General features: G+C 34.8%; 1 protein-coding gene across 11 annotated transcripts in view; it reads right to left on the minus strand.

Moving 5' to 3' along the window:
• LOC144979827 (rap guanine nucleotide exchange factor 1-like) overlaps positions 1-17,302 on the minus strand; it is a 128,290-nt gene that overhangs the window by 15,478 nt on the left and 95,510 nt on the right. For 2 of the 11 annotated variants that reach the window (XM_078926980.1, XM_078926979.1), the window contains 11 exons: positions 13,992-14,164; positions 13,272-13,449; positions 12,777-12,874; positions 12,135-12,332; positions 10,676-11,506; positions 9,186-9,364; positions 8,391-8,641; positions 7,678-7,799; positions 7,273-7,492; positions 6,067-6,142; positions 2,651-2,683 (listed from right to left, as the gene is read on the minus strand). In XM_078926980.1, coding sequence (XP_078783106.1) covers positions 2,651-2,683; positions 6,067-6,142; positions 7,273-7,492; positions 7,678-7,799; positions 8,391-8,641; positions 9,186-9,364; positions 10,676-11,506; positions 12,135-12,332; positions 12,777-12,874; positions 13,272-13,449; positions 13,992-14,164 — 2,359 coding nt within the window. Of the gene's footprint in view, positions 1-2,650; positions 2,684-6,066; positions 6,143-7,272; positions 7,493-7,677; positions 7,800-8,390; positions 8,642-9,185; positions 9,365-10,675; positions 11,507-12,134; positions 12,333-12,776; positions 12,875-13,271; positions 13,450-13,991; positions 14,165-15,803; positions 16,288-17,062; positions 17,223-17,302 lie in introns of those variants that run through there. The other 9 variants (XM_078926985.1, XM_078926987.1, XM_078926982.1 and 6 more) reach the window with 8 other exon arrangements.

Raw genomic sequence — 17,302 nt, forward strand, 5'->3', positions numbered from 1 at the left:
GTGATTTGAACAGTATTAAAGCTCCTTAATTTAACAACAGGAATCAAACTTGATGGAACGGTGATGTATCATTTACTTTACTTCCAACACAAGATTTTTATTGATAACTCTGCTATCATTTTACAGATAATCTATTATCATACTATTTAATATCGTCTTTAAATTGATATGAATTTGCTACTTTTCATTTCTATGTCTAGTCATTTAACAGTCTGGAGGTTCAAAAGTAAAATGAAGCCTTGTCGTGTTTCTATAGATTTTGTTAAGGATAAAAGTGATAACTTTCAAATGAATATTGAGCCCAACAGTGAATTGAACTTATTACTTTGAAATGCTTTTTAACTTCAATAATACTTCGTGCCGACATGAATGCCTATTAGAAATATTTTGTATGTGGCATTTACCACTGACTGGTCATACTTTTGGATTTTCTCTATTTTCAAAGAACTCTAATTCGAGCACATCCTTTCTTGAGTAAATGTGTGGCTACATTTCATTTTTTAGATAGTAATATACTTGATTAAAATGGTCAAGTGCTTTGAGGCTTAGGCAAATCGCACAATATAAATTTTCTTCTTCTTGTTATCATTATCATCTATTATTATTATTATTATTATTATTATTATTATTATTATTATTATTATTATTATTATTATTATTATTATTATTATTATTATTACCATTACGATTATTATTTCTATCCAACTTCTTCAACAAACTTTATAATATAAAAATACAAATAATTCTATGGAATCATTCCAAATTAAACACCAAGCGATGCCATGATCAATATCTTAATTTAAAAAAAAAACAAAAACAAAAAAACATGCACATTCAGACATTAATGGAACATAACATTTCATTAGCATGGTAGGAGGTTAAGTACGATATTGCCGGCTCGTGCAGGTTATTCAGGAGAAACCAAAGATTGTAAAAAAAAAAAAAATCGTTTAATTAATTCATTTCTTAAAGTGTTTGTTGTGCTGGAGTTAAATTACACTGACTACACATTCAATCTTATAAACTACAGCCAAAATTATAAAAGATTGAAGTAAGTTTTCATTGCTTCAAGTTGTTTAAGAAAAAATATACACCAATAATTTAATTTTTTTTTTTAAAAAGACTGATGAAAAGCTTTGACTGAAATCCTCTTTTACAAATGTCAAAATATTAAACAATAAAATTATCAATGCATACTTTTAAAAAAATAAAATCAGATAGTTAATCAAACCTAGACTAGTTTTCGAGGTTAAGTTATCTTTTCTACTAAAAATAAAAAATAATAAACATGTTTGGTTTGATTGTTTGATAATCTGTATATTGTATTTTGATGATGACTCATTTATTTATGCTGACACTGATATAGTTTATTCTATCTAATTGAACATGATAAAAGATATCAATAAGATTGGACAATTTGGCCAAGTACAATTTACACACTATAAGAATTGGAGGGGTGGGTGGGTAAAAAATTGATGGGAAAATAAGAATGGGGTAAAAATCTATAAAACAGAAAGATTTTTAAAATTCTCTTTTATATCAACCATTAGATATGATGTTCTATGTCCAATTGGGATGAACCGATGTTTAAGAAATATATGAAATTCCTGCAGAGGGAGAAAGTGTCAGATGGTCCACTCATTAAGAGACATGTTATTTTTGGAAAAGAATATTTTTTACTTTAATAATTTTAAAAAGAATTATTTCTTTCAAAGTTAAAGATATATAAAAACAACAAAAAACCTACTCCATTTTCAATGTTACTATTACCAAAGACATAAATCAACCTGCTTCGGAATCAACAGTTATATTATGAGTGATACAGTAAATTCTGTATGATTCGTTCCAAGAGGATTCAGGAGATTGACAAAAGACAAATTTTAAATCAAAAGTTAGTCATCTTGTTTGGATTGTCACATCTTAAGGAGGCTTGATGTCACAAACTTTGTATAACCTGACTGAATGCAACAAAAATAATTTGCTCCCCATTTGAATGTTTTCTGTTTGCTCTATTTACCAAGCTCTTATGTACTTCAGATTGGCTTGCTAAATGAAATAAATATTTGGCAAAACGAAATGTAATTGTTAAAATACTATAAAATGATACTAATAGCCAACTCTACTTTAATGTTCGGTACTTTCATAACCTGGGTCAATGGGTCTTATCATTAATAAATAACTGGATTCCATGCTGGTTGAATTAACATTATCTTTTCACTTAGTCACAATGTCATGAAAAAATGTTATGTCGTATTAAATTGCAATTAAAACATCTTTACAAAAATATTATTTTTATATTATAAAGTTGTGGTCTAAATCAGGAGAACAATTGTATCCCATTAAGTACAGAATGAAAAATTTATGGATGACTATTCAACTTATCCCTCCACTAAAATATTTCTAAATTGATTGGACATAGAACATATACAATCGAATGGTGATGGCTACAAGTTGATAAAATCAAGAGAACAGATATTTTAAACTGATAATTCTTAAAACAGGGTGTGAAGAAATGGAATAAAGTGTTAGTCTTTTTTTTTAATTATTAAATCTATATACGTCAAACTCTAAGGATAAGTCTTTTTTTTCATTTAGTAGATTGAAGCAGTAAGTAAAAAGCAAAAATGTGTACAAGAAACATTTGTATTACCTTTGGGTTCTGATTCAAGATCTCCTTGTGATCCTATCAGTGTCGAGTGTGTTGTGATGATTGTTGTTGTGGAATTGTGTTCAATATTTTCACAACAGGTTTGGTTTTTTTTTTTTTTTTGGGGGGGGGGGGGGGGGGATTTTTTGTTTTGTTTTTTGTTTTTAACGTACAAAAAGTACGTTTGTGTCAGCAAAAAAAAAAAAAAGAAAAAAAAAAAAGATAAACAAAAAGTGTGAGGTTAAAATAAAACCATAAGCTGTTTATGTAGTGATTAGATAACCAATTTATGTCAAAGTCATTGCGCTGCTGCGTAAGCAAGTGATCTCAGTGCTCATTGAAAACTAAAACAGGCAGATTGCAAAAGGCATGACACACAACGGTTCATTTACAAAGTATCAATCTTGTTTCATAGAATTAAAGTACTTCCATTTGGATTGGCCCGTTCTACAGAGTATGTCAATGGATATTTTTTTTAAAAAACTTTCAAATTCCTCTGAATATTTGGAATTTTTCAAGTTTATACGTAATGAATGGACACCTGTTCACTCAATCAGATGTCGTGTTGTTTCATTTTTTAAAAACCCTGCAAAAGATAAGATCCTAAAAATCTGCCAGTATGACATTTCCAATGGACACTCATTTCTAGATTATATATAAGGATTAGTTTGTATTCTCTCCTACTAATTGAGATTTTTAAATTTTACAAGTAAAAGAAGGTACGGGAAAATAAAGCATCTATATTGTGAAGAATATCAATACCGTTTTAGAATTGAAAGTTTGAAAATCTTATAATAAGTAGAGCAAAAGCGAGCTAAAGATTTCATTAAAAAAATAAATCAAAATTCATATTAAAGGAGTACAAATAAAAATAAGATTACAATTGCAAAATAAGAAGGAAATACAAATTGAACAAAGCAAAACTAATGAAATCATAAATCGAATTCCTTAATTTATAAGTGTGATCCCATCACCTTAATATGATATTATGTCATTGAAATCAGGACACTAAAACATCAATCTGTGGTCTAAATTTGACTAATACCGTTTTCCTGGGGAACATGAATGACGGTTCATCAATTTGAGAAAAATGTAAAAGATAATGAGAAAAAACAAACAAAAAAAAACCCTCCAAAAAACAAAACAAAACAAACAAAAGAAAAAACCCAGAAAAAAGAAGTAATGAAATTGTGCGATTCCAATCATTTTGGCTTTAAATCAATTTCATTTAGCATCCTGTTAACACAGACCATAATACCCGTTAGTGGCAAGGGATCATCATTAAATAAAATAGGCATAGAATAAATAAACTCATAAAACAAAGACAAATCAAATCATTTTAAATGCAACTGAAATCTAAAAACTGAAATTGGATCCAATATATGATCAGATATACCAAAAAAAAAACAAACAAAACAACAAAACATTTTTAAAAAATAATCTTGAAACATTGCAGGGGGCACAGCTCAATGAAATGCTGACTTCATAACAATAAATTGTTTCAAACTTAACAAAAATAATCAACTAAAGACATAAAGCCAAATAATGTTGTGGAAATAAAATGAATTTTAACAACAAACAATAACTAAAAAAAATAATCAAAATCAATGCGTTTAACAAATTGTAGAAATTGTTTACAGTTTGGATAAATCATTCAGTTGGGGAAAAGGGAATAAAATGTGGCCACCGACTTGTGGCGTTAAATAAAGGTGCCTGGAGAATAGATATAGGGGTAGAAGCTTGTTGATGAAGGGGACATGATGACACAGTCATATATCCAGCCAAGGTTTAAGAAGGGTGGGCAGTTTGGAAGACTAGATAGTGGCTTCATATCAACAGTTATTTTTTTAGCTAAAACATTAATTATAACAACACTATGCATGGCTTAGGAAGGGCGGCATTGACAATTACACTTAGAATAACACACGTGTATTTTAAATTGGTCAATGATCGGCATTGACAATTACACTTAAAATAACACGCGTGTATTTTAATTTGGTCAATGATCGGCATTGACAATTAAACTTAGAATGAGACACGTTTATTTCAATTTGGTCAATGATCGGCATTGACAATTACACTTAGAATAACACATGTGTATTTCTATTTGGTCAATGATCGGCAGTGACAATTACACTTAGAATGAGACACGTTTATTTCAATTTGGTCAATGATCGGCATTGACAATTACACTTAGAATAACACACGTGTATTTAAATTTGGTCAATGATCGACATTGACAATTACACTTAGAATAACACACGTGTATTTCAATTTGGTCAATGATCGGCATTGACAATTACACTTAGAATAACACACGTGTATTTCAATTTCGTCAATGATAAAATAATGTGGATTCTTTTTCAAATGACAAGACTGCATTCATTAATAACGATAACCATTGTCATTGTTTATATGAAAAATACATAAGAGACAGCAGAGAAGAGTTCCAAGTTTTTAGTATTTAAAACATGAGAGGAATATCGAGCAGGAGTACAGTTGAATAAAACGATAGGTTTGATAATGATGTCAAAATTCCCATGCCATGGTAGCGAGAACATACAAAATTGGAACTCTGTTAAATTAACAGCTTTTAACACGAAAAGGATCTGTTTATAAACAAAATAATTTTGTTGTTTCTTTCTTTTTCTCATCATTTTTAAAAAAAAAGATAAAAATAACACACAAGGTCCTTAATTTGTCTGCGGCTGATTCTATATTTTGGAACTCAAAATATTTCTTTTTATATCATTATATCATCAAAGGGACTGAGATCAATCACGGAGGCAGTCAGGTTTTTTTCTGATCCCCCCTGTCCACCTAGCAGTGATTGGGTAGTTGGGTCTGTTAGATCTGGTGGAAAGTACTTTGTGATAGACAAGCATCCTATCCAAAGGGTAGCAAGCAATTGCTATTGTCTGTTTCAAGCTATAGAAACAGGGATGATCTCCGGTTCTATGGGCTTAATGGCTCTGAAGGACTACTTTTTTTGGTATTATTTTCTCCTTATCAGGTGTGTTTAGATATCATTGATCAATTATGACATTGAAAATGTATAGAAATGAATTGCTTCTTTGAAAACAACCTAAATAATGCATATTTTTATACATGAATAACTCTCCTTTTTTAACGGTCAGAGTTGAAAAAAAAACACAATGAGAGAGAGAGAGAGAGAGAGAGAGAGAGAGAGAGAGAGAGAGAGAGAGAGAGAGAGAGAGAAAGAGAGAGAGAGAGAGAGAGAGAGAGAGAGAGAGAGAGAGAGAGAGAGTGCGAGAGAGAGACCTACTCAAGCTGCCACCTTCAACCCACCAAACCATACACAATGCCATAACACAAATGTAGATTGTCATTGATATAGGAAGGAAATGGCGAATTAATCCACAACCAAAATGGAAAGACATTAATGCAATAGTACTGACCTATTCTACCAGCCTGGGTAGCGTGGACAATCAAGGCATCTACTACCCCTCCTTTCACATGAGGGCCCTCCTCATTCTGGAGAAAGAAGAGGAAAAAAAAAAAAAAAAAAAAAAACCAATTACATTGAGCTCAAAATCAGAATGGTTTGAAGGATAGAATAAAAGATGTGTTGGACGCTTCTTGCATTCTGGCCTGGTCCCACAGCGCACTGCACTTGAAAGCATGTGTCCAGAATTACAAAAATCAAGAGTGGAAGAACCTTGAATTTTTAACTGTTTCCAAGTACTTATTCTGTATTACCAACTATCCCACAATGATCAGGTAGCTGCAGGTCGAAGTAATGGATACCATGTTTAGCAGCTTCATTCCCAGATGAAGAATATTTGCAGCAGCCAATTTTTCAAAGAGCTCAAACAGACACCCTAGCATGCGCTACCTTTATCACCCAAAATGGCAGTATAGTTGGACAATTATAAAATGTAATCTTAATTGGGACTGCTAAATATTAAACCTTACATTAAATACACTCTATTTGTCAGTTATTTGTTTTATTTCGCTGGTCAAAAATCAGGTCAAAAATCACAATCCTGGGACATGCAAGGGCCATTCCCATGAATAAAAATAGACCAATTTTTTTTTGGGTCCCTTTTCCTCCATCCAAATTGGGACAGTCATGATTCTATAGGGACGGTTGGCCACTGTAAATATTTGATGCTTTTGTACTTTTCTGTCAGGTTTATCTCCCATAGCTTCATATTTCACACACCTTAGATAACCACTGCAGTCATCGTCTGAGTATCTCAAACTTGAAATTCTTCAGACTCTTTGGATTACTGGAGAGAAGAAATTCTCTTATTTCAGTCTGGAACAATCTGCCTTTTTTTTAAATTTGAAATTTTTTGTGTTTAGAGATTTTCAAACAAATTTTGAAAACTTTTCTGTTTCATGAACATCATGTGTAACTATAATGTGTGACTGTTAACATCATGATGTGTAACAATGTTGTGGGACTGTCTTCCTGTTGCTTGTCTGTCATGCAGAGAGCCTTCTGATTTGAGGGAAATGGTGCCTGTTATAAATTTATAAAATCTTTCCATTTTATTATTAACGTTGCAACAATACTCCACTTTCACTTATAACACTAAATTGATATATGTTTATAAAAATGCTATAAATAAATATCATGTCATAGGCTACTCAATTACCTCCTGTTTGAGGATGAGTTGGTCGGATATGTCGATATCATCCAGAAGGTTCAATTCACAAAAGTCAGAGTCAGAATCTTTCTGTATCTCTGGCTGGGCCAGGGGAGCTGATACAGTCTCTGGATCTTTCTTGGGAGCAGCATCAGGTTTGATCTCTCTTGTGAAGGGGGTGGGCTGAGGTAGAGGGAGAGACTGTCGCTGCTGGGGCTGGATAAGCATGCTGAAATGGTGAAAATTAGTAGTTCTTTTAGTACTTATCCATCAGTTAACTTCCTTTAAACATCTTAAGTCTTTTTCTATTGTTTTTCAAATATCTCAATAACGACTATTTTATCGAATAATTCATCAACGTTTGTGGATAAAATACAATCAATTTTCCAACAATTAGTATTTAACCTTTCTCACCTGTCCAAAAAGCCAATTGGAATGTTCATGCCAGCAGATGATGATGAGGATGATGGTAACCCGTACGCATCAGACAGACTGGAGTCTCCAGATGCCTGGCTACCATGACTGATGTCTGACATCTATGGATGAAAATAAATAAAAGTCAACAACAAACACAACAACCTCACATAAATAAAAAATAAAAATAAAAATAATAAATAAAATTCCCTTTATTCATCCCATAGGGGAAATTTGTCTTTAGGGCCTATTCCAAGGGAAGACTGGAATAACCCAGGCATCAGCCGCAAATTGAGCTAGGGCGAGGTGACTTGCTCAAGGCCACACAACACAGCGGCGGGTGATCGAACTCGGTACCTTCCTGGTACAAATCTAAGACCATACGGGTGAGCCACGCTGCCCCATATATGGCCATATGATACACACTGCATTAATCTGGTATTATGTTGGAATCATCTGGATGAATAAAACTGAGTTTAAAGTCGAACAGATTTGAGTTTGGAACTTCATCTGCTATAAGCTGTTCAATCTAAAAAACAACAAACAAAACAATCTGGATATACTCTGAAGCATTACCATTTTTGCTATTTATTAGTTAAAGTAGGGTTTTGAGCTGAAAACGTTCCATGTTTAGTGTTTTGTTCTTTCTTGATGCCATTTTCTTCAAAGTTGTACATACAGTATTTTACACAATGGAATTGACAACAACTTACCCTTTTCATCTTGTCAGGTAAAGGCGGGATCAATGCAGTTGTAGAGAGCATCTCCGATGACCCACCACTGACTGAGGACCCAGATGAAATGTCAGAGAAGACGGATATAGTGTTGGACCTTGGGTAGAACAACTCTCTCTGGTGTTGGTGCCACTGGGCTTCGTAGAAGTTTATAGAGTGTCTGGAGATGGTCTCTTCTAGGAGACCTCCGGGTTGTTTTAGAGCACCAAAAGTTTGCATGTAAGCTTGCACTGTAAAGACATAGATTCCAATGAATTTGAAATTAATTTTACAAGATAAAAGTAGTAAAAAAAACTGACATTAAAAAAAAAATTAACTGTGATTATATGTATGTTGAAATCAGAAGCAACCATCAGGAACATAGAGATATAGGATTTTATGATAACCTGTTCCACCAACATGTAAAATTGAAATAGATAAACCATTTGATTACATGACAAAGACTTACTCAATCATTTCTTTAATATATACATTGAAAAAGTAATTATTCTCCATAATAAATGTTCTAATTAATTCATGACCAGTATTGAAAAACATTATACATTTAAGCAAAGGTATCATTATTTTAAAAATTTGTTTTGATCGTTTTAATTTTGTTTTGTTTTAATAAATTATAAATGTTTTTAAAAAGAAAAGTATGTGAATCAGCAATGTCTAAATTTTGCCCAAAAAAATACTTTTTGAATTTGATTCATGAACTTCTAGATTTTTTAAAAGACCACAAAATGTCTGTTGAATGTTTGTGTTTATCACAAGAGATCATATTGGTCTTACCATGCTTCTGTTTGGGGGGTAGAGGAGGTGGTTTGGGTAGGGACTCTGTGCTGGAGTGACTGTTGGAGGAGAAAGTCTCAGAGGATGAGTAAGTCTCGTGGGAGCTACTGGCCCGCTCTTCTGCCATGAAGGACTGGAAAGATCGTTGACCTCCACTGGGAACACCACAAATGGATTGACTGAATAGGGAGAATGCTAAAAATGTTGATCTTAATGGGGAGATGAGCTGTATAACATGCAAATCTGAAGTCGATTGTAAATTGATTGACCTCATTTCTACAACTTAAAAACTTTTTTGACATGTTTCACAATGCTGCCTTTACTCCTAAAGAACAAGAAATAAAGTGAGTAGAGAAGTCCCAGAGGACAATAGAAGATAAAAACTTTTGCATTGACTGCACAGCATCCCTCTCAGGTCACGCGGAGGTGCCTTAACAGTCCGGTCATGGATTTGACTTCTCATTGCTGCTAAAGTTTTTATTCCCTGCTGTCCTCTGGCACTTTTCTCATTTCATTTCTTGTCATTCGTATAATAAATGCTTGCTCCACTCACTTTTCTGAATTTATACTGCCAAAGAATGCTATCTTGAGTTGCTTATATTCTAACATCACCAGTCTGGTAAATTTTGTTTATGAAAGCTTTATCACCCAAGTCTACAGTTGTATCTCACCCTTGTATTGGATTAGTACATTGTTGCCGCCCAGGATTTGTGGGTACAAGCTAGGCAATGTATGAAGGTTGTATTCATCACAGCAAGGCAACTGATACCAATTCAAGTACAGAGTATCCTTCAATCTGGAAACTCTCAATTTTGTAGGATCTATTTCCTAAAAAAAAGCTAGTATGAGCCCAGTTTCATCCCCGATGAATTAGATTTCATTTTCAAGGTTTTTGGTACTCAATCCTTCCATAAATACAGAATAAGCGTACAAGCAAGTAGGACTGACAAAATACTGGCCTCACTGGGAAGTGAAAAAATGTTGTGAACAAAGTCATCGGAAACTGCTGCCTAGTATGGCATTTCAGTAATTGCCTCTCACACACACTAAGATGCCACATGCTACCTTTTATGACTTTCATAATTTTGCTCTGTTTGATTCTCATTTGAAGCAATTACTGCTGTGTCAATCTGGTATCATATTGTGATGAACCAGATGAGATAATTGCATTTATAGTCAAGTGAAATTTGAATCTCTTTTTTTTTTCTTTCTTTCTTCTATTTTGAGAAACTATCCATTTTCCCATTTTAGGCAGTAATTGATTCTAATCAACTGTTATAATAAAAAAATTAGAATTTCATTTTCAGCATTAAGTTAACCTCATCATAATAATACTGGAATGAGATCTGTTTGTGGTCTGACTTTCTTTCATTATTTGCTTTTTCTTAAGCGATCAGGAAAAAAAAAAAAAAAAAAAAAAAAAAAAAAAAAAAAAAAAAAACGAAAAAAAACAGAAAAACAAAAAAAACCCAAAAAACAAAGGAACCAACCTTTGGTTAGAGTGGATGGACTGGTTACTACAAGTGGACGATGAAGACATCCTAGAGACTTCCTTCCTCATCACAACCGTAGTTTTTTGGTGACTTGAAGATGATGATGATGATGATGATGATATTACAGATGATGTATTAGGACCTGATAGAGTTGCCATTGTTTCCTCTAACCCATGGGGTACATTATCGTATTGTGAATTTAGACGGCTGATACCTGCAACACCCCCAGACTTTTTAGCCGGAAGAGGGGGTGGGATTTCATCGATGAAGTTGGTCATCTGTTTAATTTGATTGGTCAGTTGATTTATATCCTGAAATGCCTGGTCCATAGCACCGCCAGGTTTGTGTATACCGACACCTGTGCCACTGCTTCGTACAACAGCCGATCGGGTACTGCTCATCATTTTTGAGTCACTTTGTGAATGGGATACAGTTCGTTTTGTGGTATGAGTTGTCATCGATGATGATTTTTCCTGTTGTACAGTGGAAGCTGAATATGATGACGATGATGAAGACGATGAGGATGCTGTTGATAAGATATCATTTGCTGAATGATGATTGACAATTGTGCCATCAGCTCCAATCATGACGCGTTGGCTTGAGGCATTACTACCGCCATTCAAACCTATTGAGTCTAAGGAAGTACTGGATATTAGAGGAGTAGATGACTGTGGTGTTCGTGGGGGCTGTGGAGACCTGGGACAACGGCCCGATAGGGACTCTAACACTTCCACACTACTGCTGGTAGACCGCCGTTTTTCTGGTAGAGGTGGAGGGTGGTGTGGGTCGTAAGAGACTCCGTTAGATTTCCCTGAATCTTGTGAAAGTCTGTAGAAGAGATAAGAAGAAAATTATATTACAGCCAGATGCTCAATGGAAATGACAAAAATATGTGTACATTTCTACTATTATATTTATCACTTACACTAATAAGTTCATCTTCATTAATTATTCTTCATTCACAATTGAATATGTCCAAGGAATGCACATAGTAAAGCTGTGAAACTATAAAAGTAGTGAAGATTTGGGTGGAATAACGGTCTTGAAAACTGAAAAACAAAAATGTCGGATGTATGGAGGTTGGGCCCAATGATGTAAAATGGTGAAAGATATCTTTAGAACAGAAGCGTGGATTGGCATGGGTGATGTCCTGTCTTTTGCTGCAAGAATATAGAAAATTAATTGGCTACTACTTCTAACTGGAACCGGCAAGGAAACAGGAGGATTGGTCACCCAAAGCAGACATGGTGGTGACCAAGCATTGAGAAGGCAGCAGGAAAACCCTGGGCCCAAATAAGGAAGATCTCCAAACACCGAGTCAGATGGAAGATAAGAGTACTGTTGCGACTCTATGTTCCACAAGGAGTCAAGAGGCTTGAGTCAAGTAAGTCAACCAATGAGGTGAGGGATGAATTGTAACATCAAAGTGTATACTCAACTCAATGTCTTCACTCACCTGCTTTGTAAGGATACCGAGTCCATCGGTAGAGGGGGCTTGGGAGGGGGGATAACTCCGTCTATAGAGTCAAATGAGAAAGCTGTGGAGCTGGAACTAGCGCTGCCTCGCTTATTAAAGGTGAGATCTCCAGTTTGGGCCAGGATCTCCTGCTCTCTTGGAGTCAGAGGGATGTCGGGGAATGGGCTCAATTTGGACCTGTTGGGGGGGGGGGGGGGGGGGGGGGGGGGGGGGGGAGAGAGTGAATAAAAAGTGTTGGTGAGGTTGTTTATTGTTTAAAAAAAAAAAAAAGATGGCTGCAAGTTGAAAAACAAGATGCTTTGTCCAATATAAAATTATGTAAATTTGACTATGGAAAGTCTTTTTATTCCAAACTTCAAATGACACCTTAATCCCTGCAATTTGTCTGCTGTCATATTTGAAGGACTGTCGCTGTCACCAGCAACAGTGCTTATAACATAAATGTCCCAGTGTCAGGTTTACGTATTGTTTGTCAAAATTCATAGAAAGGGAGAACAAATAAAAAGTTGCTATTATTTCAATCAAATAAATTCTATTTGTTATTTCAGTGCCAATACTTTTGTGTCGAGATTTGCAAACCTGATAACCAGAATGAGATCAAATAAAAAAAAACCAACATACCCATCACAAGTAGGGGATGGTAGATTCTGTCCCATGGCAGGAGTCTGCAAGTTGTTTTTCTTCTGTGACATTTTTTCCAATCCAAGTTGTGTCAACTCCTGTTTTGTAAAACAAAATAAATGACATTTAAGACCAAATTCTTATACAAATATAATTTATTTCTTTGATGATTTAATGACAGAGATTATTGTAATTGGAGTTTTTATTGATATATGTCTACATGAAAAATTGATTGAATTCACGATGATAAATTTTCAGGTTATTTTGCCTTTCTTCTCTTCTCTCAACCCCCCCCCCCCCCCCCCCCCCCCCCCTCCCCAGTCATCTCTTTTCCTTAGGAAAAGCTAAAAACAAACAAAGAAAACAACAACATCAAAACAAAACAAAACAAAAAAGACAAAAAAGTCCCCAACATAGTTTTACTGAATAATTCGGTGAGTTTATCAAGTAATCATATTCTAACGAGTCAAATTTGAGTCATGACAAGTCTTTTACCTCAATCCCTTCCAGAAGGGAGTCAATGATTCCCCCAGCCTGCCCAGCAGATTCTGTTGATGATATGCTTGTTGTGTCGGAGTCTTTGGAGGTCCTGGCAACCAGAGGGTCGTCTGTCCACTGGATGAACTGGGCTAGGTGTTGGCACACCTTGCTTTGACTGGAGACCATGGAATTGCTGTAGAGAGGATAAAGGAAAATATCAATGAGTGATTTGATTTATTGTCAGAAACCCCATTCCTAACCTATCATCAGGGTGTGTTGTGATATATAATGTAATAAGGCAGTTAATAAATTTGCTGTGGTGAAACATCCTTATAATTTGCTATTCTTGTGGCATTACAGCATCTTGTCTTGTGCAAAAGTCCAGTGAAACATAGTCCGGGCAGATGGGTAGCAATGATCACAAAATTATATGTCCTTGGGTAAAGTACGTAATATAAATAACCCGACTATAGTCGAGGGTGAATGAATGCTTTGATATAGACTGTAAAAGAAATTGTAAGATTGCTAGTTCAAAAAGGGTGACGGACTTGCATTGTATGAAATTGAAAACTTTGATTCCATATGACCTGCTATGAGGATGAATAAACTGATTTCAAGGAGAAAGCACAGGAATTTATTTCAGATTGAAATAGAAACCCAAACAAACTGAGATGGATCAATTTTCTAGATACATCAATGAACACGAGACAGAGATTGCTGTCAGTGAGAGCTTACCTGTCTTGCGCGTGTTGTGGATATCTAAGCAGGTTGAAAATGTGCATGACAGTCTCCAGGATGACTGAGGCAGAGCCTGGTAAGACTTCAAGCTTGCCTTTGCTGACCACAGCTTTGATGAACACCAGGGTCTTGTTTACCTCTGCCATGGCATTCTTCAGCTGGTCAATGTCCTGGAGTGAAAAAAGATGGAAAAACTGATCAGGAAAAAAAGGGGAAAAGTATAGCTTTGAAGATTTTATATAAAAGCTTGCTACAACGGCATTTTCAGGACAACAGTAAAAATGATGATGTGAACAAGTGCCGTTGGAAACAAGCATAGGTGTGTGTGTGTGTGTGTGTGTGTTTGTGTGTGTGTGTGTGTGTGTGTGTGTGTGTATGGAGAGAATGACAAAACGAAGACAACAGAGAAGTGAAAAAAGGGATCATTTTATTTGATGTGAATTTCTGAGGTTGGGCCTGAAATGCATTAGAAAGTTTCTCGACGTATTTCATCACAGTTCAGAAAAGAGTGTTGCCCGGGCACTTTAATTAATAATAATAAGGAATTAAAATTGTAGAGAAATGTCAGGAGACAATAGACCGTGCCCAGTTTCCCTTGTTTCAACGTCTACTATTAAAGTTAATTGATAATGAAAACAGTAAGTAAATATAGGTGGCGATAACTACAGATGTATTTATTACACCCATGCGACATGCCATCAGGCATTATGAGCAGTAAGTAAATGATTCAAACGTTCACACAGTATCATCGTCCAATCAACTCAAGTGTGAATGAATAAAGGTAGAAGAGTAGCCAGTCAAAGCCATAGGGCTCATTGGGCCAAAGTCCATTTCCATTTGTGTAGCACTTAACGGCAAATAATAGTTCCTCACTATACTAGTCTTTGAATAAACGATAGTCTATTCACAAAGCACTCTCTGTCACACTCTCTGTAACATCTGACACATCTAATCAAGATGGGGTGGAGAACCCCTTTAAAAAGTATTACATGTATCTAAATTAGGAAACAAAATCAGTCTTTTTGCCCTTTGAGTTAAGTGCTATCGGCAGACTATGTGAATGGGCAATTGCCTTTGAATACTGGTTGATTTAGAATTAGATGTACTTAAACATTACAAACAATCGAAATGCAGGAAGATGTGGAAAAATGTAGCATTTGGAAGCGCACTGGGTGAGCAAATGGTCTGTCCTAACGTTCTGGTTTGATTGTGTCAAAATATTTACATAGAGATAAAGAGACAGAGTTTGTATGTAACAAAAACTATAGAGAGTGAAGAAAAAGAAGCAAAAAATAAAGTTTACATTTTGGAAAAAAGTGGGGATCGTCTGAGGTATGGGTAAGCAAAATTGTTGGTAGAAAGGGAAAAGAAGGATCAACATTAAAACGTAATTTTTATCTTATTTTATGGGAAAGGGTGCAATACAATTATTTAGCAAACAATAAATAAATAAAATAAATAAATATATAATTAAAATAAATTAATAAACAAAATAAATAAATTAATAAATAAACATCTATACAGATTAGAGGATACAATATTAATTTTAAAATACTTACAATCAAAATAGAGTGATTAATCGAATAGCTGAGAGTAGATAAACAGACAGATGAGATAGAAGACAGATGGATGGATGGATGGATGAGTGGATGGATGGATGGATGGATCAGTGGATGGGTGGATGGATGAATGGATAAAGATAAAAGGTAGAATGTTTTATATAGTCAACACCTTCACATTCTTAAATGGTGTTAGTCTTCATAGACGAACTATGAAACAATAATATCGTTATCTATATATATATTATACCTTGGCTTCATCATCAACGACAATAATATCTGTTCTTTTCATGTCTTCCTTTTTCTCTCCCCCTCCTCCTCCTCCCCTTCCTACACCTCCTCCTGCTCCCGTGTCTCCCCCGCCTCCTCCTCCTCCTGTCGAATTCGGACTATTCTGAGTTTTGTCAACTTTATTTTTAGCCATCGTTTTTCCTTGGTGATGATGGTGGTTGTGGTTCTCCTTGAAAAACATTGATATCTACTAGCAATAATAAAGTCCGGTGTGTTACCAAAGTGTCCAGTTTTCCACGAATACGTTAAGTGTGTGTGAACTCACATTGAATTATTACATACGAATCAGAACACAGAATGTTAGACAACACACAACAAAATTGGTCTCTACACATTTACGTCAATGTTGGATTCGGATGCAACTCGCTTCATAGGCTAGTAGAAAATACTGTCAGATCCAGTTAAATTGAAGATGCATTCGACACAGAGTTTTCTATAATAGCCTATATCACAAGATAAAATTAATATAATTCAATTTAGACTATATCATTAATCTTAATTGTCGCTCAACTTTTTTTTGAAAACGGTATTATGACGGGGTGATTGAGATGCTGAGAATTGAACATATTATTGCCAAACACATGACACTTGGAGAACGGCCAAAGGCTTTTATGTCGGTCAAAAGCTTCTATTAGCCTGGCTAAATTATTTATGAAACTTCAAAATGCCGACAATAGATTAATATTTGAATTTGAAGTGAATTGAATTGAACGTTTATATGTTTAGTTAGGGAGAATGAATAGCTTCATAAAGTGTGGAAATCTAAAGGTTATACGATTGATCATCTTACTTTGTGACCTATCGTCTCAAGCAGTCTTATATCGGGATGGGCCAGGTACTCAAGGTAGTTTTGTAGTAGATAGGACCAGCAATGTCAGATTTTAGTTTATGTCACTTGAGGAGAAGTATGTCTACTGTCTTAAATAAGAAAAATATAAATAAAACCCAAATTTCATATTTTGGACTATAAAATAAAAAGGGAAAAGACACAATAGGGTTGGGCTTTTTTTCTCTTTTGTTTGCTTTTTTTTTTTTTTTTTTTTTTTTTTTCTTTTTATTTTTTAATGAAGAGGCACGCGCATACATAAATAAATAGATGCATTTAAAAAACGTGTAAGTGGAAGTGTTGAAAATAATCCTTAAAATTGTAAAGAAACACTAAACACAACTTTAAACCCGAGAAACGTAGGGAGTCGCCATGATGATAAACTACCATACCTGAGTGACAAAATGACTGACCATGCACTGTTTCACACACCTTTTCAGATGTCTAATAAACTATCTACAGGTAATTCAAACCACAAATACAAAAATTTCCGAATGAAGTTGATAAATAATTTACAAAGGCTGGCCCTTTAATCTCATCACCGTCTGAGGTAAGAATGTAAATTTCGCCGTGGTAAAGTAGTGCGGGGCGGTCCTTGGCAAGCTTAAGGACCACGGTCCTACGGTCTCTGG

The sequence above is a fragment of the Berghia stephanieae genome, chromosome 9, assembly GCF_034508935.2.
Source record: "Berghia stephanieae isolate SIO BIC M18660-M18661 chromosome 9, UCSD_Bste_1.3, whole genome shotgun sequence".
In the NCBI taxonomy this organism is placed as follows: domain Eukaryota; kingdom Metazoa; phylum Mollusca; class Gastropoda; order Nudibranchia; family Aeolidiidae; genus Berghia; species Berghia stephanieae.